The 18,695-nt window shown below is 45.4% G+C and overlaps 1 protein-coding gene across 4 annotated transcripts in view; it reads left to right on the forward strand.

Moving 5' to 3' along the window:
• The window catches only part of fbxl16 (F-box and leucine-rich repeat protein 16), a 174,596-nt gene that overhangs the window by 38,717 nt on the left and 117,184 nt on the right, over positions 1-18,695 (forward strand). For 3 of the 4 annotated variants that reach the window (XM_087997659.1, XM_087997658.1, XM_043712050.2), the window contains exon 2: positions 13,726-14,445. In XM_087997659.1, coding sequence (XP_087853785.1) covers positions 13,738-14,445 — 708 coding nt within the window. In that variant the 5' untranslated portion in view covers positions 13,726-13,737. Of the gene's footprint in view, positions 1-13,331; positions 13,463-13,725; positions 14,446-18,695 lie in introns of those variants that run through there. The other variant, XM_043712051.2, reaches the window with a different exon arrangement.

Here is an 18,695-nt window from a genome sequence, read left to right on the forward strand (position 1 = left end):
CTGGCTTAGTAGCAGACTGAGTCACCTGGACAAAGCTCAGGATATGTAGCTAACAAAGGACAAGCAATTCATCATTAGAATCCTAGAACACTTCGTTTCTGTAATTCCTTTTTTTTTGAATTATTGAAACAATTGCCAATTATATTGTTGGAGAACTGAGAGCGACTGAATATTGGTAAAGTTGCGGCCATACAATACTCTGCAAAGCCTCCACATCCTTGATGTCCCTTAGCTCAGCTCCTCCAATGTATTCCAGTAATTCTTCTTAAAGCTGACAATGTTTGCAGTGACATGAATGATTGTAAAGCGTGAGGCAGAATACAAATCCATTTAAATGCATGAGTGATGTAAAATGGATAGTATTTCAAAAGGAGCAAGCCATATTCCGCTTGAGTGAGAATTGACAGGTTTGCAATAAACAGAGATGAGAAAAGATGTCCAAACAAGGAGCATATGAACCACTAATGTTTGTAGTGAGAAATTAAGCTAGTTATATAATATTGGGAAACCATTACATATCTAGACATTCTCTGTGAATCTTGAAATTAAGAATGTACCCCCAGAAATGGGACAGATGGGTGCGAAGGACTTTGGAGGATTCATTTGGCCCCTATAGCCTAGAGTTGTCTCAAAATGAATGACAGTTTTGTTGCCTCTTTAAAATAAATGTGTCCAACAGCGTCTGTGATGGGTGTTACACATAGATTTCTCCCACCTGCTCATACTTGTATTCTGTAGTCAATTGTGCAAATGTGTGACTAGTGGAGTGCCATAAGGATCTGTGCTGGTTCCTCTACTTTTTGTCATTTACATAAATGATTTGGATGCGAGCATAAGAGGTACAGTTAGTAAGTTTGTAGATGACACCAAAATTGGAGGTATAGTGGACAGCGAAGGGGGTTACCTCAGATTACAACAGGATCTTGACCAGATGGGCCAATGGGCTGAGAAATGGCAGATGGAGTTTAATTCAGATAAATGCGAGCTGCTGCATTTTGGGAAAGTAAATCTTAGCAGGATTTATACACTTAATGGTAAGGTCCTAGGGAGTGTTGCTAAACAAAGAGACCTTGGAGTGCAGATTCATAGCTTTTTGAAAGTGGAGTCGCCGTTAGATAGGGTAGTGAAGAAGGCGTTTGGTATGCTTTCCTTTATTGGTCAGAGTATTGAATACAGGCGTTGGGAGGTCAGATTGCGGCTGTACAGGACATTGTTGAGACCACTTTTGGAATATTGCGTGCAATTCTGGTCTCCTTCCGATCGGAAAGATGTTGTGAGACTTGAAAGGGTTCAGAAAAGATTTACAAGGATATTACCAGGATTGGAGGATTTGAGCTACAGGGAGAGGCTGAACAGGCTGGGGCTGTTTTCCCTGGAGCGTCGGAGGCTGAGGGGTGACCTTATAGAGGTTTACAAAATTATGAGGGGCATGGATAGGGTAAATAGGCAAAGTCTTTTCCTTGGGGTGGGAGAGTCCAGAATTAGAGGGCATACGTTTAGGGTGAGAGGGGAAAGATATAAAAGAGACCTAAGGGGCAACGTTTTCACACAGAGGGTGGTTCGTGTATTTGAATGAGCTGCCAGAAGAAGTGGTAGAGGCTGGTACAATTGCAACATTTAAGAGGCATTTGGATGGGTATATGAATAGGAAGGGTTTGGAGGGATATGGGCTGGTTGCTGGCAGATGGGACTCGATTGGGTTTGGATATCTGGTCGGCATGGATGGTTGGGCCGAGGAGTCTGTTTCCATGCTGTACATCTCTATGACTCTATGACTCTATGTGCAGATCATGTTTAAGCAAGTGAAGGAGTCAGGTACGGTTGGGAGAACCCAAAGGGGTACAAGAGGATACAGCACTGGGCACTTCACTCTGATCATTTCACTGATGCCCTGGCAACGTTTTTATTTCTCTTCTGCTCCATGCCTTATAGAACCTGAGAAAACTTATTTCTTTGACAAAAACAGAAAATGCTGCCTTTGTATTCAGGAGATTACTTGCTGGATGCTTTCAGTAACAATATGCATAGACCATTATCTTCTTTTCTAATTTTAAAAATACGCTTTATTCATAAAAATCTTTATATAATCCATAGTTGCCGAAGTAGTTCAGTTCTGTACAGTAGCATATGAAGAAAACAAACAAACATTGGAGTTTGACTCTATCCAAAAAACAAACTAAAGGCATCTGTGACTTGTGCAAGATTATGTTTACAGATAATTGATGTACTGGCAGGATCCAATAACTGAACAGGCCCCCATTTAACTTCGACAGAAAGATCTCAGACAGTGGTCTTTCCCCACCGCACTTCGGCAGCAGCTGCCCTAATCTTTAGTGCACGTGGCCCTGGACCTTGGAAGTTCTTACAGGCCGTTATCCTGACTGCTTACCACCAGAATTGGCCAGATGCAATATTGTGAGGGCAGCTGGCTGGGAATGGTGATAGTGAGGTCTTCAGTTCAATCCCACTGACTGGGAGTGGCCTGCAGGCTTCTGGAGCAGTATTCTGAGCCTGAAGCTGAGCAGGTGATGACAACCTTATGACTGAAACATTGAGTCTCCTGCTCCTCGGATGCTGCCTGACCGGCTGTGCTTTTCCAGCACCACATTTTATGACTCTGACTCTCCAGCATCTGCAGTGCTCACCTTCTCCTAGGGTGAAACATATACAAGGATATGTGGCAGATTGGTATTTTCCCTCTATTATACAAAATTCCTACTGAAGCCAATGGAAAGTGATTATGAGGCAGAGCATGTAACAGGAAACCAATGAAAGATCACCTACTCTTTGACCCTGTTCAGGGAATCGGTTTAGCTCAGTTGGCTGGATTGTTGGTTTACAGAGCAGTGTGATGCCAACAGCATGGGTTCAATTCCCATTACTGGTTTGAGGTTACCATGAAGGACTCTCCTTCTCAACCTCTTCCCTCACCTGAAGTCTGGTGGTTCTCATGTTAAATCACTGCCAGTCACTTCTCTCTTGAATGAGAGAGCAGCTCCTATGGTCTGGTAATACTATGGTGACACAGCAACCCTGTTCAAATTGGAACTACCTTCCTAACAGTGAATTACTGAACCACATTAATCGCGCAGCTCAATGCTGGCCCTACCAATGACACCTACAGCCCATGGAAGAGCGAAATAAAAAGTCAGTTTTACTCTCTGTCTTCTATCCCAGAGGTAAAATGGGAGGGGAAGATCAGCTCCTACCAGACACAAAGACCTTGCTGAAGGTCAACACAGTATTTAGAGACTGGAGGCAGAAAGTTGTCTGTTATTGACAGCAAGGAGGTGGGAGAGAGAAACAGGAGAGATGTCGGTTTGTGAGTGGGATGGATTTTCCTGTGTGCCATGTTCTCAAGCGATTTCAGACGTATTCATGGGTTAAAAAGCTAGATTTTCGTATGAGGAAAGGCTGAGGCACTTGGGGTTGTTTTCATTGGAGAAAAGAAGGTTTAGGGGTGACTTGATAGAGGTATACAAGATGATTAGGGGTTTAGATAGGGTCGACAGTGAGAATCTTTTTCCACGTATGGAGTCAGCTATTACAAGAGGGCATAACTTTAAATTAAGGGGGGGTAGGTATAGGACAGATGTTAGGGGTAGGTTCTTTACTCAGCGAGTCGTGAGTTCGTGGAATGCCCTGCCAGTAGCAGTGGTGGACTCTCCCTCTTTATGGGCATTTAAGCGGGCATTGGATAGGCATATGGAGGATAGTGGGCTAGTGTAGGTTAGGTGGGCTTGGATCGGCGCAACATCGAGGGCCGAAGGGCCTGTACTGCGCTGTATTCTTCTATGTTCTATGTTCTATTTTATGTGTTGAATGTTCTGAGACCCACTGGGACCCTTCAAGTTCCAACATCTAGGCGCCATATTTAAAAGGTACCCAGAATGCACTTCACTCAACAACCCTAACCTCTGCTTGACACCACTCCTATCTAACCCCTGGAGATGTCAGCGACCTGGCGAAAAGTGTCACCACGTTTTTGCGATGCCTCCCCAGAAGATCTCCTGAAGGCTGTCCAGGAGAGAAAGGATAGCAAAAAGAGGCCATTCTTCTTCACAATGGTGGCCTGGACAGAGGAGACTGTGGTGGTCAGCACCAATGGCCAGTTCCTGCATCACAAGAGGATGTTATAGAGCCATAAACAGCTCAGATAAAGGTACTTTGAGCCCCAGCAAGTTTGTGCCAGTCATAAACAAGCACCTAGCTATTCTAATCCCATTTCCAGCTCTTGGCCCACAGCCTCACATGCCAAGGCATTGTAAGTGCACATCTGAATACTTCTTAAATGAAAGGTGAATCATACCCTTTGCCAGAGTATGTGCCACAATCTACATCATGCTTCATTGCGCTATGAGTTGTCACTGTACAGGACTGTCACACAAGAGGTTGGGTGACAGACATCTTCATCAGATGCCTCATTGGAACCAAATTCCATCATTTTATTGCAGCTACCAATAATAGTACAAATGGTGATATTATATCGCAGACATCTGTCAGAGTTCACATTTAAAATGCAAAAGGAGCAACACTTGTCTGCAACTCATTGCATCACCATGTCATTGACTTTTCATGTGTACATCCGACAGGTTTTCAATAAAGGCTTGAGAGGGACAAGAATGGTCCTCAGAGTTCAGCCCCCCTTTTAAGTTCAGCCCCATTTACCTGCCCCAGTTAAGTTTGCTGGCATCTGCCACTATGACTGCCTCACTTGGGCAGGCTTGTTGACCCTGGGAGGCTTCACCCCTAATGCTGAAGGACAATGAGGCAGACTACTGAACATAGAACATAGAACATTATAGCGCAGTACAGGCCCTTTGGTCCTCGATGTTGCACTAATCTAAAGCCTATCTATCCGACACTATCCCATCCTCATCCATATGTCTGTCCAATGACCATTTAAATGCCCTTAAAATTGGCAAGTCTATAACTGTTGCAGGCAGTGCATTTCACGCCCCTACTACTCTCTGAGTAAAGAAACTACCTCTGCCATCTGTCCTGTATCTATCACCCCTCAATTTAAAGCTATGCCCCCTCATGATAGCCATCACCATCCAAGGAAAAAGGCTCTCATTGTCCACTCTATCTAACCCTCTGATTATCTTATATGTCTCAATGAAATCACCTCTAAACCTTCTCTCTAACAAAAACAGTGTCAAATCTCTCAGCCTTTCCTCATAAGACTTTCGCCTCCATACCAGGCAGTATCCTAGTAATCTCCCCTGAACCCTTTCCAAAGCTTCCACATCCTTCATATAATGCGGTGACCAGAACTGTATGTAGTACTCCAAGTGTGGCCTAACCAGAGTTTTGTACAGCTGCAGCATGACCTCTTGGCTCCGAAATTCAATCCCTCTACCAATAAATGCTAACACACTGTATGCCTTCTTAACAACCCTATCAACCTGGGTGGCAACTTTCAGGGATCTATGTACATGGACACCGAGATCTCTCTGCTCATTGACACTACCAAGAATCTTGCCATTAGCCCAGTACTCTTTATTCCTGTTGCTCCTTCCAAAGTGAATCACCTCACACTTTTCCGCATTAAACTCCATTTGCCACCTCTGAGCCCAGCTCTGCAGCTTATCTATGTCTCTCTGTAACCTGCAACATCTTTCAGCACTATTCACTGACCCTAGCGTCATCTGCAAATTTACTAACCCATCCTTCTATGCCCTCATCCAGGTCGTTTATAAATATAACAAAAAGCAGTCGCCCCAAAACAGATCCTTGCCGTACACCACTGGTAACTGAACCCAGGATGAATATTTCCCATCAACCACCACCCTCTTAAGCTGATTGATCTGGTGAGGCTTTAACTTTTACAGATTAAGAGGCCACCCCCCCCCCCACCTCAGGTTAGTGAGGAAGATTGTACCCAGTGGAGCTTAGAGAAAGAAGTCTACCCTGCCAAGTACACACATTGTATGTGCAGGTTTCCTGTTTTGGGCTGACAAGATTGCACTCATGAATAATTCCATTCCATGTGCACGTTAGGTGAATTGGCTGTGTTAATTTGCCCCTTATGCCCAGGGGTGTGCAGGCTAGGTGGGTTAGCCAACGGAAATGCAGAGTTATAGGGATACGTTAGGGGGAATGAGGAATGGGTGGGATTGTCTTTGGAGGGTCACTGTGGACTCAATGGGCCGAATGGCCTGCTTCCAACCTGCAGAGATGCTATGATTCTATAAGGCTGGTGATGTGTTAATGAGCAATCATGACATGCTAATGAATTCATATGCGGTTCTGATAAAACTGACCTGCCTGAAAGGTTCTAAGAAATCAGTAGTGAAAACTTAACCCAACGTCAGGGAAAAGAGATTCTGCCTCTAGCCCAATTTCATTCTCTGCCCACCCTTCCAAACCTTCCAGGTTGTTGTGGAGATTTCATGTATAATCTCTTGTCTCTGCTCACTGAGACTGTACTACTAAATTATGTTTGCACAGAATTCTGCTTCCTAAAGTACTACCTGTACTCAGAGAGCAGCAGGTTCAAATTAATCCTGGTGAAGAGTACCAAAACCTTCACGAATGCAGCCAGCCATGATCCATGAAGATATTGAAGGCAGGGAACACAGGTTCCTGGATTAATGCTGCCAGGGATCTGAGTCATGCTGCCAGGACGGAGGTAGAATTGCCAACTCAGCTCCCGAACTTCATAAACACATTCAGCTAGCCCAAGCGAACACAGAGGTTTCTAGAGAAACTCAGCTGGTTCAGCAGCATCTGTGGAGAGAGAAACAGAGTTAACGATTCAGGTCTTTTTCAGAAACGTTTACTCTGTTTCTCGCTCACCCCATAGATGGTGCCCCAAACCTGCTGAGTTTCTCCAGCATTCGCTGGGTTTATTTCAGATTCCCAGCATCTGCAGTATGTTGCTTTCATTCAACAATTCCAGTTAACGGCAATGGGTACCTCCTGTTTTTATCTCAATTCTACCCTTGGGTACCAAAACATTCTTCACTCTCTTAAAGCAGCACTCTCACGGTCAACTTTTACCACTGCCTTCAGTTTAGGGATGCTTCTAACTGTATGGTTACATTTATTCCCTAACTACCATAGCACAAAAACCTTTCCTCTACTGTACCAGACTCTTGGCCCTTCACCTCTCCTATGCCAGTTGGTAATGACACACATTTCACAGCTAAGTCTTCTCCTTTGTTTTATTTACTTGCAAGCCAAGTTGGCACACCATACATGCCAAAGGTAGGGTACAAACATGTCTGCATTGAAACCATCACCCTGTACAAGGAAGAAGCTATGGAGCAAATGGGCCCTCACTCTGTAAGAGCTGCATTTCACTGTTGTGCATTTCAAAGTGTGTGGACGATGCCTGTTATTTACAAAATGCAAAAAGACAATAAATTGCATTTTGCCCTCGCTCTTTGTTTCTTAAATGCCAATGCCCAGGTCTCCCCAGCCAACTGAAAGACGGTGGCTCAGTGATTAGCACTGCTGCCTCACAACGCCAGGGACCCAGGTTTGATTCCACCCTCAGGCGACTGTCTGTGTGGAGTTTGCACATTCCCCCCGTGTCTGTGTGCGTTTGCTCTGGGTGCTCTGGTTTCCTCCCACAGTCCAAAGATGTGCAGGTTAGGTGAATTGCCCATAGTGTTCAAGGATGTGTAGGTCAGGTGTATTAGCCAGGGATCAATGTAGAGGAATGGGTCTGGGTGGATTACTCTACAGAAGGTCAGTGTGGACTTGAAGGTTGTTGGGCCGAAGGGCCTGTTTCCACACTGCAGGGATTCTATTTTATTCTTTGAAAGTGAATGGGCAGCAGGACTTGACAGTGAAATGCAGAATGTGACTGTTACGTCTTTGCCTTGTTAAAAATTCTTTCCAAGGATACAGATGTTGCCGGCAAAGCTGACATTTATCGATTATCCCTCAATGTTCTTGATCATAGGGGCTTGCTAAGGCATTTCAAGGAGCAGCCAAACAGGTTGTTAATGAAAGGCAGCTGTTCTCAGAGTCTGCTTTCTTCTGTTTTGAAGGTGCTTTGAAACAACGTAGGCCATCCATTTGGCCTGAGACCTTTTTGCCTTTGATTGGCATCTGTCAGTTGTCAGCCCCCTCACAGCCAAATGGAAGCAGTTTTGGCATGTGCCTGTGCTGGGGAAATGAGCTATTACACCACCAACATGACCCAAGGCAGGGGATGGCAGCAGCAGCGAGCAACAGCAGCTGTCCTCTGCTCAGCTACCATCTGCAGCACCGAACAAAGGAGACAAGCACCTTTCAAGAACCAATGCACCCAGCTCAGGGACTGACGATCCGCTTTCAAGGCACGACCGATGCCTCTGAAAGCAGGTCATTGATGAAGCTCCTGGAACCAAGCCTCCTGCCAAGTGGACTGGAGAGCAGGCACTGCCAGCTGCCATCACATCCCCTGAATTCCTTGGCTCCTGCTTCTTCCAAGCACCTGCCCCGGTGCCATCTGCGACATTTAACAATCTGTAATCTACCAGGCAGACGATGCCATGTTAGAGAGGGTTGCCACATCCGTGCAATTTGAGTCTTGATCAGACACAGGGGGAGCTTGGAGTTGGCACACCAGCTAAATCCCATTGGGCCTACAGAATCAGGGACTGTGTGATCAAGGTCCCTTTTGATTCATCTGCAACATTCATCCGTCCGGAGGGATTTCACACCATCAATGATCCACGGGAATAAAAGTAAATATATTCATTACTGTTGACGATGCTGGATGGCCTCATCAGCAGATCATTGTTTACACGGGGATAGCTAGAAATCTGTTGTGATGTCCTCATTCCCTGTTCATCAAGACTTTCCCAGATTTTTGCCTTTCCATGACGAATCAGCAATTGAACTTTTTTAAGGAAGGAGCACTCTCTAAGAGATGCTGACACAACCTGTTACTGCTTAGCAGATACAATATAATTGAAGCCACATGGAGCCCAAAAGGCAGACCCTGAGAAAGCCATTGGGGTGCTGAAGATGCAGCGCAGGTAACCAGACAGAACCTGAGTTTCCAAATTTAACAGCAAAGGTATCCAGACTGATAGTGACACCTCACGCCCAGTGCAACATCTGTACAGAAGACTGGTGCGGCAGGAGTCAATGGATCCCTACAGTGTGGAAGCAGGCCACTCAGCCAATCAAGTCCTTCCAATGAGCATCTCACTGCTCAAGTCATACAGCACGGAAACAGACCCTCAGTTCAACCAGTCCATGCCGAACATAATCCCAAATGAACTAGTCTCACCTGAATCTTGACTATATCAAATAGGCCATTCGGCCCACATCAACTCTCTGCAGAGCTTCACACCCGATCCATCCCCAACCCTAACCCTGTAACCCTACATGTCCCATTACTAATCCACCCAGCCTGTACTTCCCTGGACACTATGGACAATTTAGCATGGCCAATCCACTCTGACCTGCACATCTTTGGACAGCGGAAGGAAACCGGTGCACCCGGAGGAAACCCACGCAGACACGGGGAGGATGTGCAAACTCCAGACAGTCAGTCACCTGAGGATGGAATCAAACCTGGTCTCTAGCGCTGTGAGGCAACAGTGCTAACCACTGAGCCGCCCCCATGCTGAGGAAGAGCTGCTTTGAGATGAGGAGGAATTTTTTCAGCCACAGGGTGGTGAATCTGTGGAACTCATTGCCACGTTAAGCAGCGCAGACCAAGTTATTGAGTGCATTTAAGACAGAGACAGATAGATTCTTATTTGGTAAAAGGATCAAGGGTTATGGGGAGAAAGCAGGAGGATGGGGTTAAGAAACATATCAGCCATGATCGAGTGACAGAGCAGACTTGATTGGCTGGATGGCCTAATTCTGCTCCTATATCTTATGGTCTTATGGAATCATCAGAGGAGGAGCACTAACAGGACAAGGAGGGAATTGGATGTGGACAAGGTTCCCGTGGTCCCTCACCTCCTTGCTAGATTTTCCTGGGAAAGTTTCATACAGGCATGATTCAACTAATCAGACTCTGCACTGTCAAACATTACACCAGTGCAGAACTCAATGGGCAATCCCCATTAATTTAACTAATCGCAGCCCTTCAGTCAATAATTCAGCTGTCAGCGAGTGCTCATCTTCCTCTTACCTTGAGGTTGATGTAGTTCTGGTTAGTGGCAACAATGGAGACAAGAGTGCAATGAAGATTAAAACTATACTGAGTGGGAGGCAATGGCACAGTGGTAATGACACTGGACTAGTACTCCAGAACCCCAGCCTGACAATCTGATAAAAACCAAAAATGCTGGAAAAATTCAACAGGAGTCTGGCAGAATTAACATTTCAAAGTCCAGTGTGACTCTTCTCCAGAATTCAAGTTCTTCATTTCTGAAGAATATCGACTCGAAAAGTTAACACAATCATGGGGTCAGGAGGCCATCTGACTGATGGGGGTGGGAAGTTTCTTCTGAGGAGTTGCGTGTTCTGAACTGGAGTTCTGAAGAGGAGCAGGAGAATCGATGTTTCAGGCAAAAGCCCTTCATCAGGAATGAGGCTGGGAGCCTCAGGGGTGGAGAGATAAATGGGAGAGGGGTGGTGGGGCAAGGGGCAAGGTAGCTGAGAGTACAATAGGTGGATGGAGGTGGGTGTAATGGTGATAGGGCAGAGAGGAGGGTGGAGTGGATAGGTGGGAAGGAAGATGGACAGGTGGGACAGGTCATGAAGGCGGTGCTGAGCTGGAAGGTTGGAACTGGGATGAGGTGGGAGGGAGGGGAAATGAGGAAACTGATGAAATCCACATTAAAGCCATAGGGCTGGAGGGTCCCAAGGCAGAAGATGAAGCATTCTTCCTCCAGGTTTTGGGTGGTAAGGGAGTGGTGATGGAGGAGGCCCAGGACCTGTACGTCCACAGTGCAGTGGGAGGGGGAGTTGAAGTGTTTGGCCACAGGGCGGTGGGGTTGGTTGGTGCGGGTGTCCCAGTTTCTCCAACATTTTCTATTTTTGTTACACATGTCCAACATCATCAGTATTTTAATTTTAGTTTAAATTTCTGGGGACACAGATTTAAAAACCAAATGGCGAAATTTGAAATCAATAAAAATCTGGAACTAAAAGCTACAACCACTGCTGAGTGATGTAAAACCAGGGTGACTCAGTGGTTAGCATTGCTGTCTCACGGTGCCAGGGACCTGTTATCAATTCCAGCTTTGGGTAACTCTCTGTGTGGAGTTTGCATATTCTCCCAGTGTGTGTGTGCATTTCCTCCAAGTGCTCTGGTTTCCTCTCACAGTCCAAAGATGTACAGGTTAGGTGCATTGCCCATAGTGTTCAGGAACACCTAAGTTAAGGTGGATTATCCACTGGAAATGCAGGGTTACAGAGATAGGCGGAGGTGGAGGTGAGTCTGGGTGCGATGCTCTCTGTGTGGACTTGTTGGGCCAAATGGCCTGTTTCCACACTGTGGGATTTCTACATCTATTTGATTCATTAATGCCCTTACTCGGTTGGGCCTAGATGTGACTCCAGACCCACAGTGTGACTCTAAACTGGCCTCGAGAACTCATAAGTTCAAGGAGAACTGGGGATGGGCAATAATTGCCTGCGACACCCTTATCTCCTTTATGAATGGTGCAGAACTATTGACAAACTTACAAAAACACCCAATTGATTTCCCCTGATGAAACCTGAAAATCTTAATGCTCCTTTTCCTATTGCGCCAATAGGGTGTTACCCCTCCAGCAGTACTTGGGGCACACTGTTGCTTTCTTCGCCTGAGAGTTGAACCATATCTCTCGGAATATGTGCACTGCCTTTGGAAAGGCTGGTAAAATGCCACGTAATTCCTGCTGCTGCTCTCAATCAGTGGCTGAGGTCCAGCATCAACGTCTAACCAAGCAGAACCTGGAGGCTCCTGTGCTAATTCTGTCACCGAGTGTCTGGGAGGCCACTTGCAATTCCTTGCATTCCAACGCTCAGCCAATAAACACTCTCTCTACCACTCAGAGGGGCAATGACTGGAGGGTCACCCCGCCCCCCCCAGATCATTCCTTTTCTTCAATGTTCTGCCCTCTATGTGTGCAAGAAATAGAACATAAGAATATGAGAGCGAGGAGCAGGAGTCGGCCATTCAGTCCTTTGAGCCTGCTCCGCCATTTAATATGATCATGGCTAACCTCATCTCGGCTTCAACCCTACGTTCTTGCCCTCTCTCCAAAACCCTTCAACCTAATATGAATTTAGAAAATCTGCCTACCTCCTCCTTAAATTTACCTAATGTCCCAGTCCACTGCATTCTGGGGGTAGTGAATTCCACAGATTCATGACCCTTCGAGAGCGATAATTCGTCCTTACCTCAATCACCCCTTAGATTTGTCACCCCTTAGCCAAAACCTCTTGTTCTATACTGTCCCAAAATGAGGAAATATCCACTCTCCATCCACTTTGTCAATCCCCTTTAGCATCTTATGACCTCAATTAGATTCCCTCCCATTCTTTAATGGAGAATGTTTTGAAGGACGTTTTATGGGAGGTAACTGCGAAGGATAGAGTGTGCGATGGCAATAAAATAAAGGTGAGTGTAAGACGTAGCTGGTCTACTGGAAAGTGTCTTGAGACAGGAATGAATGGAGCTGGAGAAGGCTGGGAATTTACAGTGAGGAGCTTGGCAATTGAATGGGGAATGTCTGCCTCAGTGAACTAGGGAGTCTCAGGTGGCTTCGTACCCATAACTCAGGGCCTACACTCCTGCTTCTCAGTTGCTTCCAGCCACACTTGCTTGACCTTAACATGCTTATCAGCTGGGAACAACAGTTCCCCACAGATGCCCCAAAGATCTGGGGACAGAATTCCTACATCTGTCAGTGGGGTTGTCCCTCTTCCTTAACAAAGGAGTCAATCTATCCCTCCAGTCAGGTGTGTATAGTCACTCATGTAGCTCCAATTATCAGGAAATCAATACTTAGGATGCTAAGGCCTTGGTTGTGTTAAAGAACCCTGGTGAAACCCACCCTGTTTGCTGTCAACTCCTGCTTAGAGTAGGCCCAAACATTAAAATTCAGCCTCATCCTATTAGGTGTAAAAGTTCCCCAGGTCAGAAAAGGGTCACAGATCAGTAGTGGCAGTTGTTTAGTTTGATCAATCTTTTAATGGAAGTTAATGGAATTTTATGTTTTATCTCAAGATGTATAGAGTGTAAGAGGCGTAAGTCACTGTTGAGGCTTACAAGACCTCATTGTGTTTACCATTGAGTCTGCCACACTGCAGCAAGAATTTTAATGCCTTAGGGAGAGTACAGTGCTGATTCACTGTGATGCTGCTTGGAATGAGGAACTACAAATATTAAAAAAAAATGAGAAACGGGACCTTTCTCGTGAAAGCGTTTTAAAATACGAGGTGATACGATTGAAGTGTTTAGATGACTCGAGGTGTCAAGTTGATAGACGATTCTTGATTCTCGGGGTTCAAGAATGAAAGAGCGTGGGTTCAAGACTGACTGTGGAATATTTGAAGCAGAGAACAGGTAAAATTCCTTTTTACACGGTGAGTTATGAGTCTGTGGAATTCACTTCCAAACTTAGCAGTCAAGACAGAAGCCAGGTCTGTATTAAAGATTACGTTGGTAGATGGAAAAAGGAAAAGGATTTGAAGGGATATGGGAATTTGGAGGATAAATGTAATTTGTTCTGGCTGCCATAGTTTGTTTCTGTGCTATAGTATCTCTGCATTTTTATGTACATTGTTTGTCATTCTAATTACTGATCTATGGTCTTGATTTGCCTGCAGTGAATTTGAGAAATGTCTACACATAGCTCCAGTGACATCAAGCCTCCCTGCATGCCCAGGAACGGACTAGTCAAGATTCCAGCCCAGTCCAATGGATTAGGATCAGCCAGTATCACCAAAGGAACCCCTGCCGCTAAAAACCGACTGTGCCAGTCCTCATCAATTCCAACAGTACTCCCCCCACCTCTACCTAACCACAGTGAACTGGCTTCACTAACCCAGGCAGCACACGGACCCTCCTCATCTCTGTGTGGACTGACTGACACGATTCCACTGGTGGAACCAAACTCTAACAAGATCTTGCAAAGTACATGCCAGCCATCAGGGTCCAAACGAAAACTGTCACTGTCTTCAATGGAAGGACAATTGCCTATATTGGATGAGAAGATCATCAACCGACTCTTCTGGTACTTTTCCTCATGCGAAAGATGTATTTTGGCGCAGGTCTGTAAAGTATGGAGAAAGGTCTTGTATCAGGTCAAGTTCTGGGAAGGCATCACACCCATTCTCCATGCAAAGGAGTTGTACAATATCCTTCTCAATGGAGAAAAGGAGTTTGTCAACCTGCAAGGATTCGCCATCCGTGGCTTTGATTCTTTCTGCCTGATTGGAGTCTCTGATCTGGACATCTGTGAGTTTATAGACAACTACCCTCTGTCCAAAAAAGGTGTGAGGTCAGTGAGCTTGAAAAGATCGACGATCACTGACGCAGGACTTGAGGTGAGACATCAATATCCTTGTTATTACCGATCTCCAGCACCCTGTGGTAATATCATCCCCCTGCAATCTCAGTAATCCAGACTAACCTTCCAATTTTCTACAGCTTAACCTCCCATTTTGTGGGCCACTTGTAGAGTAAATTGCTGTCCAGAAAAGGGACAATGTTCAAGATCCCAACCCCTGAGTGGCACGGTGGCTCAGTGGTTAGCACTACTGCCTCACAGCACCAGGGACCCAGGTTTGATTCCAGACTCGGGCAACTGTCTGTGTGGAGTTTGCTCATTCTCCCCGTGTCTGCGTGGGTTTCCTTCGGGTGCTCCGGTTTTCTCCCACAACCAAAAGATGTGCAGGTCAGGTGAATTGGCCATGCTAAATTGCCCATAGTATTCAGGGGTGTGTAGGTTAGGTGCGTTTGTGGAGGGTGAAGGTAGGGGCATGGGTCTGGATGAGATATTCTTCAGAGGGTTGGTGTAGACGTTTTGGGCCATAGGGCCTGTTTCCATGCTGTAGGGATTCTACATCCTTGAATGTTAACCAGGTGGTCTTGAGTTGTTTTGCAGTGGCCAGAGAGTGAAAAGAAAGAGATTCACAATAAATAATACACTAAACATTTACTCGTGGCTGGCTGAAATGTTTTTCTATTTTATTATAAAATATTTACTTTTAATTATAATTTAAAAAGTTATAATTATTTTAAAATCGATTAGACTAAGCTGCTGTCTACACAGGAGCATTTTGGAAATAATGTTGCTGAGAGAACTGGCACAGACCCAGTATGAAACTAGCACGAGGGATACTGAAACAAGTCTTGCTGCAGTCAAATGTTTAGGGCACATATTCCAACAATACTTTCGTTTTCTCAGTTCTATTTCCAGTGCTTGGGTGGGTGATCTGCAACCAAAAACAGGCCCAGGATATTTTAACTCTGAGACTTCTCGATAATGTGTTTGCCAAGTTTCTCATTGAACTGACTTGACCAGGAATATATCCACTTCCGGCGAGACCGTTCCCACAGATCAGCCAGTCTATTTAAAGTAGGAACGCGTCTCTTCAAGAGGGGTTACTTCCCTTGTGGCTCATTTCATTTCCAAGGTGCTGGAGAAAGATCTTTCTTTGAATTGCGTCACTGACCCAGGCCCTCAGAAGCCTCTGTGGGGACATGTGCCCAAGAAAGAGTTTCCTAGATGGTTGCCAAACACTGTATCCGCAAGGAGAGAATTCAGTGGTCATGAGTTCCAAGACTGTCATTCCCAGGACCTGGAGGAAATAGATCAGTGACCTACAGGAGGGACAAGAGTGAGTATTACTCTTTATTTATTCCCTATGCTGTCCATATCATTTGACAGCAGTCCTTCACACTTTCCTCCAATCTATGGTAATAATTCCCCACCATTGTTCACCATCCAACAGTTACACCCAGGTGAGATTTCCCAATTTGTTATGGTGCCTGATGGATTCTCCAAAAAATTAAATTCCTGGGTGAGGAGGAAATAAACTTCCTCCCCTTCTTTATTCACCACCACCCTGCCACCACCACCATCTCCTCCCCCCCCCCCCCCCCCCACTCCCCCCCCCCCCCCCCCCGCCCCCAACCCCGACAAATTGGTTGCAACAAGGTTAATTTAAAACCACATCCCTTCCCTCTCCCAAACCCAAATTAATTTTGATGGAGCCAATTTAACCTGGCTGTTTTAAAACCAATATGAAGAGTAAATTTATTGATAACTACGTGAGAAGAATTAATAACACAATACAGATTAGAAATGGGAGGTGAGTCCAAAAAGAAATAAGTGTTTAGAATTACGCAACTGTCTCTGAATTGGTCATGAAGAATGGGCAGTTGCATGTTATGGCAGTTGCAATGGCGCTGCACTGATAGCTTTGATGTTAATAATTGATCATTTCAGGATTTTTATTTTGTAGGTTGGTTGAGGTTCTCTTGTCCTGATTCATTTCGACCTTGACAGAATTCCAGCATTCAGGGTGAGAGAGAGTCTCTCTGAATCCAACACCAGGGTGACTAGGGGATAGTTCTTCACAGCATGCTGACACTCAACCACAAACTGGTACATATAAGACCATTTAGTCCCATTAGTGCACTCCAGTAAAACTGAAACTAGCTTTTTAACCTCTGTCCTTGTGTATTCTTCAAAGAGAAAAACACAAAGTGGCATGCTATTGATGAGGGATGGTCATCACCTCTACTATCTTTGTAGTCACAAAAAATCACAGCCCAGTCTATTGCGACTTGACTTTTCCCCCTTTATTGTTGGAACTTCCAATTGCATCTATAGGTGTGACATTTCAAGGGTCTTTCTCTCTCTTTCCAGACGGCCACTTGACTCTCATCTAGAGCCAACCAAGCAATATGCCCTCTCATTACTTAGAGATGCTCACATGTCCCTCTCTTCCTCCATATCGATTGTGAATAACATTTTTTCCTCTCTCACTAATCTACAGTCATGAGCTCCAACCCTGAATCATTCCCAACTTCACAATCTGCAAACGTACAGCTCATTCAGCTGCACTTCATCTTGTTTACCTCTCATTCCTGTGCACATCTGCTCATCTCTGTGTTCTCTTTCTTATTGACCTCTCACTATGCCTCTGACTGTCTCTCTGCAAGAGAAATGAAAAAGCTTTAGGGGAAGGATTAGAATAGGACCAATTGTTTTCATGATCCTGTAGCAGTGACTTATAGATATCTGTGACCCAGACAGAGTGTGTGGCAGGGGCATTTTGATGCCAGAAATTTCACTGAACAGTGTCTCTGATAGTGACTTGCCTCTCTTTCATGAAGCCCTGGAAAAGTGCATGCAGCATTGAATCAGTTTCAACACATTAATTTACATTGAGAATACCTGTGTCTTCTGCAACTCTGTAGCTTCCAAATGCCAACGTAACTATTGTCCCTTTTCTCTTTCCTCTAGACAGCCAGTTCCTCGGAGATGGATAATCTTCCTTAGCAGGCACAGTCATGCACCCCATCCCACCCATGCAACAGCACAGAGATTGACATGAGGGAGAGGGCTAGAGTGATCTGTACAGAATGATGCCTTGAGCACTACAGCACAAAGGTTGATCGTAGTGGCAGGACCTGCCTGAGAGAGACCTTGCTGGTGTGTGAGGTGTTCTCTTGGGTTCGGTATTGACTGCTGGCCTTATTCGAACAATTGGAGGAGAATTTGCCATGGGGTTGCTCCTCCAGGCCTGGACATACGAAGGAAAACCCAAGTAGTGGCTCCACAAATAGAGTAGAGTTTTGCAGCTTAGAATAGAATGGCCATCTCCAGGGACAGTGTGCTCACACCCTTACAGCATCATTCCATGTTTGGGTGCTTTGATGTGGACAGTCTCAAATGATTGCCTTTGTAGATGCTGGAGTGTTCCACTTTAGAGAGAAAAGCATTGAAGTGGCAGATGTCTATCTTGGAGGCGTTGATGAGACACAGGGGTAGGAGCTTTCAAGAGATGTTCATCTTCTGTACTTTGCTTTGCCACAGATAGGTGGCGATGTTGCACCCCATTCCCTTGGGGATAGCAGGTGTGGGACGTACATGTCGCTCATTCTCAGGATGTCCGCGTGTTTGACCCTGCACGACACCCTCAGTCAATACCCAGCAGAGGTTAAAGTGATGCCACCTGCAACTGTGTCTTCTTGGGTTCAGGCAGCTAGGAGTCATTGGCCAACTCAATGGCCCCCAGACTGAACAACAGTAACTCTGTACCAGTTGGGATGAAGATAATGGGAGGAGTAGCTGGTAGGGAGCACAGAATAAGGCATTTTTTGATAAAGAAAAGCACTACAGGCTGAGGACTTCAGTGTTTAAAGACGTGAGTTCAGTCATCTGAAATGAAATCATGCTGGATGCTGAGGGATGACATTATAGAGGTTTATAAAATCACGAGGGGCATAGATAGGGTGAATAGCAAATGTCCTTTTCCAACAGTAAGAGAATCCAAAACTAGAGAGTATAGGTTTAAGGTGAGAGGGGAAAGATTTAAAAGGGACCTGAGGAGCAACTTTTTCCACACAGAGTGTGGTGTGTGTATAGAATGAGCTGCTAGAGGAAATGGTGGAATCCCTACAGTGTGGGAACAAGCCATTCAGGCCATACTGACCCTCTGAAGAGCATCCCACCCAGACCCACCCCATTCCTTCAATCCCACATTGCCCTTGTCTAACCCACTTAGCCTGCACCTAATCCCTGAATACAATGGGCAATTTAGCTTGGCCAATCCACTAAACC

The sequence above is a fragment of the Chiloscyllium plagiosum genome, unplaced genomic scaffold (genome assembly GCF_037043375.1).
Source record: "Chiloscyllium plagiosum isolate Xiang-an unplaced genomic scaffold, Cpla_swu_hap1 HiC_scaffold_20, whole genome shotgun sequence".
Taxonomy (NCBI): domain Eukaryota; kingdom Metazoa; phylum Chordata; class Chondrichthyes; order Orectolobiformes; family Hemiscylliidae; genus Chiloscyllium; species Chiloscyllium plagiosum.